Source organism: Rhagoletis pomonella, unplaced genomic scaffold (assembly GCF_013731165.1).
Source record: "Rhagoletis pomonella isolate Grant_MI unplaced genomic scaffold, Rhpom_1.0 Rhpom_scaffold_00002, whole genome shotgun sequence".
NCBI classification, from domain to species: Eukaryota; Metazoa; Arthropoda; class Insecta; order Diptera; family Tephritidae; genus Rhagoletis; species Rhagoletis pomonella.
In genome coordinates this window covers 57462886-57470000 of record NW_023458556.1, presented here as the reverse complement: position 1 = coordinate 57470000, position 7115 = coordinate 57462886, and the positions used below count along the sequence as shown (strand labels likewise).

The window sequence follows — 7115 nt, the reverse complement described above, 5'->3', positions numbered from 1 at the left end:
CATAGCGTATCCTTGTAATGCTGCACATGTGTAAAGATGAGTACGCACATGGGCGTAGCCAGGTAGGGGCAGGGAGGGGCCCGGGCCCCCCCCTAACTTTCAAATTTTTGCCTAGATATTCAAAAATACTACCACGAAATGCTTGCTTGATAATTTCGGCCCCCCTAAATTTCAAGGTTTTTCCTATATATATACTGTATAACAAATTATACTCCCAACGCTAACTAAATAATTAGTAAATTGATTTGAAAAGTAGATATGTGGATCATCCGGTTCTGTATCAAGTTATTATCTCTAACTTCAAAGCACTTCCATTTTAAAAGGGTAAAAACCTGGCTGCAGTCGACAATGAGCAAAAATTTATTGAACGGAAACTATAAATAAATTTATAGTTCAATTGTTTATTACTTTGTCTTTAGGTTTGTGTCTTTACTAAGTGGTTGGGTGAACAGCCAAGACGTTTACTTCTAAAGTGTGACAAAACAAAATCAAGTAATATATTTAGCATAAATAAATATACCAGCCTAAAAAATCTGCTTACTCAAAATGTTCAATACGCCCTCATACTTATACATACATACATATGTATGTATATCATTTAACGGTTTGTCCGGCTATTTGGTTTATTATACAGGTATGTAGAGCGAATTTAAAAAAATTCATCAGGGTTTAGTTGAGATATTCGTTTTTGGCCACTATGCTTTGTAAATTTCCCAGTACTGCAAAGCTTTTGACGGCCATTCACCTGGGAGTGGCCAGAAGTGATTCGTGTGCTTACGGTTCAAATCGCAGCTAACTACGTCCGGATATTTATATCCATGAATACTCTGGGTAGCGACCGAACGCTAGTTTGGGAGCGAGGTAAAGTGGGAGGGCGTAACACCCCGCGTGCGCTGGGGATTAATCGGGATGGTGCCTCTGCCCGGCTGGTTGAAGTCCTAGGGAAAATAAAGGCTGACATCAGCTCCATCCACGAAATGCGATGGACGGGGTGAGGAAGGTAAGCGTGAGCCTTGCGACGTCTACTACAGTTGCCACGTAAAGGAGTGCAATTCGGTGTTGGATTTGTGGTGGGAGAGAGACCGGCGTTCACTGTAGTGGACGAAAGTCTAGCCACAATCCGCATCAAAGCGAGATTCTTCAACATCTCATTCACATGTGCCAATGCCCCGATGGAAGAGAAGGACGAGGCATCCAAGGCTCTCTTAGCTTAGAGCGTATATATAAGCGCTGCCCCCGACACGTATAAAAATCGTGCTTGGCCATTTAAATGCCAAGGTGGGCAACGAAGGGATCTTTGGTGCCAGTGGTGAAAAAATCAGCCTCCACATAGAAACGGCGGGCTGAGGATGATCCACTTCGCCGGGGCCCGAAGCTTGGCAGTATGTATTACTGGGTTCTAGCATAAAAACATCCATCAAGCTATTCTCATTTTCGTTGTTGGTGTTTCCGACAGGGTAGGAGTGTGATGTATTGTGGAACGATTTTCCGTCGTCCCTTGTCAAATTTGGTTTGGAGACAAACCGGTTTCGGCGATGTTCCATCTTCAGTGTCATTTTTCGTTCTCTCAAGCTACATGGATGTCTCCACATCGAAAAACGGGAAACCAAATCGAGCATGTTGTGATAGACGGAAGACATGCTTCCATGTTTTAGATGTACATACGTACACTCCGAGGGCCAAACATCGACTCGCACTACTATATTGATGCATCCAATATACGACCTAACCTCGGAGAAGCAAAAAAAGGGCCCCCAACAATGCAGGGAAAGTTCAACGTCGAAAAGCTGCAATCAAACAGACGGCCAATGGATTCGGCGCTCGACCCTCACACCTGCTGTGAGAGAGCACTATTCAACAAACCGACTTGCGCGAGCAGTGGAACCACATTTCCCGCTAATTACTGGTACGATCACGAGTGTGAGAAAATGCTTGAAATGCTGTCCGACAGAAAAAACACACGAAATTTTTAGCAGAGAGTTGGGCGACTTACGGAAGGTTTCAAGACTCTGGTATGAACAACCATGGCGACCTAGTGACCGATGTCCAGAACGTACTCAGATTATGGAGGGAACACTTTTCGACCCTTTTGAATAGCGGATCCAGTCGATGACGATGGAGTCGATATCCCAGCGCCTGACTATGAAGAAAAGTGCCAAAGTTGTTTGAGCTGACGGCCTGTCAGCTGAGCTATTTAATTACGATGGCAAGGAGGTAATAAGGTGCATGCCCGACGACTGGAATTCAAGTGCGCTCTGCCCAATCCACAAGAAAGGCGACCCCGCCATGTGTACCAACTACCGCGGGATCAGCCTTCTAAGCATAGGTTGCAAGGTCTTATCGAATGTATTGTCTACCATAGACCAGGTATTCACAGTACGCCGAATCTTGGAAAAGACCCGCCAGAAAATGATCCGCACTCACCACCTATTTGTCGACTTTAAAGCCGCTTTCGACAGTACTTAAAGGTATATGCCGCTATGTCTGTCATACGCCTGTGAAAAATGACGTTGAGTAATACCACCAGCTCTGCTCTGTTGCCTTTCGCCACCAGACGGGGTTTCAGACAGGGCGGCTCTCTTTCATGTGGCTTCTTTAATCTGATGTTGGAGAAGATAATAAGATCTTCAGAACTGAACCGCTTAGGAACAATTTACTACAAGAGCGTACAATTGCTGGCTTATGCCGATGACACTGACATCATCGGTAAGAAAAACCGCGAAGTCTGTCCTGACTTTTCCAAGTTGGACAAGGAAGCAAAGCGAATGGGTCTGGTGGTAAACGACGACAAGACGAAGTATCTCCTGTCATCAAACAAACAATCAGCACATTCGCGCCTGGCACCGAATAAGTACATAAGTAAGTTATTGGTTTTGAATTTTTTATTTTGTATGGGCCCCCCTCTAAATTTCGTTCTGGCTACGCCCATGAGTACGCATACATTTACATGCGTCTAGATACGCATACATGAGTACATACATAGCAGCATAGCGTTGAAAACCGATATTTTTGCACTTTGAAATATTTGTTTGCTTAGTTTCGTGTTGGTCTACTTTTTTCTACGGCATTTGAAGCGTTCTTCTCTCTCTCTCTCTCTATTTTCCTTTCAGTTCTCCCACTGGATTATGCTATGCTAAACTTTTAATTGCTTCGCCTCTTGAGGTGCATAAATGTTTTTGTAAAGTTTCTAGCTGAATTCGTAGCGGGGAAAAGCGTTTGGTCAATTGTAGTTGTAGTTAGCGTATGCAAGGTGCTGGTGATTGAGAAGTCCTCTAGAGCTTTGGAATAAGAAAGTTTTTAAACTGATATTTGAAGATATTGTATTTTTTAATAGCAATATCAGTGATTAAATAAGAAATTTTTATTTAAAAGGAACTACTGCAAATTTCTTGTGCAGCTTCGTTATGCACTAGCGATAAAAAAAAATCAAGAGATTGTTCTTCGATTTTCTTTCTCATAAATTTTTAACATTTTTGTATAAGGGCGTTATGGTTTGTGTATGTACAGTGCCGGGCAAAAGTATTGGCAAAGAGAACTTTTCGCAATATATGCAAAGTTTTTTATTCTAATTTATGTTATTTAGTTTTTATGTTTTTTGGTGTAGGATGAACTATATTTTTACAAAGAATTATCGAAAATAAAATAGAATAAAAAACTTTGCAGATATTGCGAAAAATTCTCTGTGCTAATACTTTTGTCCGGAACTGTAAGTATATTCTCAAAATGTTTATGAAATTTTTAATAGTTTTAAAGTGAATATCAGCCCGATTCTGTGCACTTCTATTATTTATCAAGAATTGGAATGCTAGCACAGAAATCAAATACTCTTTTCCTGATAAATTATCAAGGTCGAAAATGCTACTGACAAGCGTTTACAAATTGAAATTTCATATGAAAATTCATATGAAAATTCTAAATTTTGTATATTGAAAATTTGTTTCTATCATTTAAATACTGCATGTGCGGGCATTTGAACCTGTGACACACAGAATTTATAGCCGACATCTCTACCTACTCGGCTACGACAGTCAAAAGCTGTTTTGCTTTCAAGTTCAAATCAAAGTTGAAATCAGTTCCACTCATCGCATTCTGTGTCAATATTTATTAAATAAAAACTCTACGATTTCCACAAGAGGGGAACTGATTTCCACAGAATGCGATGAGAGCTTTTACTTGATAAAAATCTTGCTAAAATTTCTTTACAAATAATTTATCAGGAAAACACAGAATTGTGCGGTATATCTGCTGTTGATTTTATCGCTATAGAAAATACCGCCTAAAAGTATGCAAACATTCTTGAATTTTTGCATACGTATGTAGCTAGCATGGATGTTGTAATTCTCAAATGGTGTTTAAAAAAATGTATGTATTTAAGTCGTTAGTGATTAGTATACTCAGCCGTTCATGTGATCTCACGCCGAAAGTTGCCATTTTAAAAAGCTAATTATAGGAAACCAAACCGGTATTAACTAGGTTAAGAGCAAATTCATATGTGTGAATGTGTGTGTGAAATGGAGAAAAGTCCACTGTTTCCTTCTCGCTATTAACGGCAGGCCTAAGAAGCATTAACACTTCTGGTAGAAACCCCTAAAGAAGCAACAAGCAACAATAAATAACCGTCTCATCTTTAGATTAGTCCAATGTTTCTTCGATCGGCGAGGGGAATACTTCTTTCAACAACAAACACAAAGGAGAATGCATCTGCGGAATATTATCGTCCTGCATGGCGGCATGCATAAAGGGATGCGCATTAGGGTGGTACAAAAACAGTAAAGTCGGAATTGTAATGCTCTCACCCTCTAGGATTGTTCTATATCGAAAAAAGTATACCCTTATTTTTGATTTTGAAATCAATAAATATTTAGAGATCGCTCAAAGCGCTTAAAGTTTATTTTTATATGGGAAAAATAAATTTTTTCGTATAAATGCTATAGAATTCTTGAAAGCCAATATTTTTCAATCGGAAAACTCTGTTTCTCTTCAGGAGACTTTCAATAATAATACCCAATTGCTTATTTAACCATTTTTTAATACTAACGATTTTTTGTTGGTCGCCCCATTGCATTTTTCGAGGTTTTTGTGGATTTTTTGCGAACCTATAAATTAAAGTCACAATGAAAAAATGATTAAATAAACAATTGGGTATTATTATTGGGAATCTCATTCAGATAAACAGAGTTTTCTTGTAGACAATTTTGACTTTTATTTATTCTATACCATTTCTACGAAAAGTTGTTTTTTCCCCCATATAAAATACATGAAAAACTTTGGGCGCTTTGAGCGACCTCTAAGTATTTTTTGATTTCAAAATAAAAAATGTGGGTATAATTTTTTCGGTATAGAACAATCCTAGGTGGTGAGAGCATACAAATTCCGACTTTACTTTTTGACATGCATTTTTGGACCACCCGAATGTACATCCTACTAATTCCTATGTAAATACTTATTAGAAATGCGAAAGCTTGTGGTTGGGAGAGTAAATATGTGTGTTGCTCTTTCACGCAAAACGGTTGTAGATATTTCAGTTATCACGGGTAGTTTATAACCTGAAGTGATGTACATATAGACGGTTTATGGAAAATTTTGTTAGCTTTCCATTTCACGATATACGTGATTAAATGGAACCACTTTTCTTTTTAAGCTGAATATGGGTAAATTGCAAATTTATCAAAAACTTATCCATAAAAAAATTGACTGGATTTTCGGAATCACCAAGCAATATTTCAAAGGAACTGGATAGTGGCATCCGGCGAAAAAAAAATATATGATACAATGTAATTTTTTTATTATTCTTCGATAAATTAAAAAAGAGCTCTCCGGAAAAAAAGTTTATATTAACGAGAAAGTAAAATCCGATATTTCTTCCTCTTTTGAAGGAACAAACAGCTTTTTGTTTTTGAAAAAAAAATATGTACATTATGGGCAAGATGTGAGAAGTGTGCTATGTAAAGAATTTCATATTTTATATCATATATATTCTTCATCTTTATGCTCACCTCTTGCATGTAAGTTTAAATGTTACGAAAAAAAGTTGGAAAACAATTTTATTCAGAAAAATATTCCTAGCACACAGCTTAGTGCAAAAATGTGAACAGTTCGTTCAACAATGACATTGATCCTTTCTTGTTCAAAAAGTTTTACTTGGTGTTCTTGAAATTTAAAGGTAAAAAAGTGTCAAGTCCATTTTTTCAAAATTTAGTTTTAGATGCAGAATGGCAGGTAATACGAAACTAAATCGATTTTTCGTCTCTCCTCAACAATTTCAAAAAATGGACTTGGCTCCTTCTCATCCTTAGGTTACGATAGATAAATTAAGTCACACACGCACATAAAGCATTTGCTGTACACTACTTTCAGAAGTGTGTGTAAATGTAAGCAACAATAAAGTGAAATCACTAAAAAAAAGTTAGAACACATATCGAGCCCTAACCGCCAAAATAACGTAAGCGACATTTTTTTTTTAAATTTTCTTTTTGATGCAGAAATGCATCTAGATGCTCTAGGAATATTTCTGCATCAAAAAGAAAATTTTGAAAAAAATGTCGCTTACGTTATTTTGGCGGTTAGGGATCGATATGTATGTACACAGAGAACGTAACAAAAGCATAAGAAAGAAATATAAAAAAGTATAAAATACATAAAAATGCTTACAGCTTTAAGCTGATTAATTTCTTCGGTCTGACTGGAGTATCCCCGCAAAAGCTCCAAACCAGCAGCGGAAGTAGACGAAATGCGGCGCAATTGTTCTGAAGAAAAACCAATTCAAAGCAGTAGAAAAACAGAAAAAAAAGAAAAACAAGAAAAAGGAAAATAAGTGAAAAAATAAATATTTTTTTAAAATCAAGTGGAAATCTCTTTATACAAACAACAAATACAAAATAATAAAACAATAAATTTAAAACAATTAAATACCAAAGGATGTGTTTCCGGTCGGCAAATGACACAAAGGATCTGAGATGATTTTGTTGTTGTCGTTGGCACCCGCACCACCACCATTATACTGGTTGTTGTTGTTGTGTGTGCCAGCTGGAGTGCTTCCGCTAGCGCTGTTAGCATTCGCCGCCACCACCACCGCCGACGGTGTCGTCATGGAGGTGCCCGACGTAATGGCGCCA

The 7115-nt window shown here is 37.9% G+C and overlaps 1 protein-coding gene across 1 annotated transcript in view; it reads right to left on the bottom strand.

Moving 5' to 3' along the window:
• LOC118753927 (neurobeachin-like) overlaps nt 1–7109 on the bottom strand; it is a gene marked incomplete at its 3' end in the record, with an annotated part of 65347 nt that extends 58238 nt beyond the window's left edge. Inside the window, 2 exon segments of the mRNA XM_036488806.1 lie at nt 6586–6746; nt 6913–7109. Of these exon segments, the coding sequence (XP_036344699.1) occupies nt 6586–6746; nt 6913–7090 (339 nt within the window).
• Between the last annotated feature and the right edge of the window lie 6 nt (nt 7110–7115).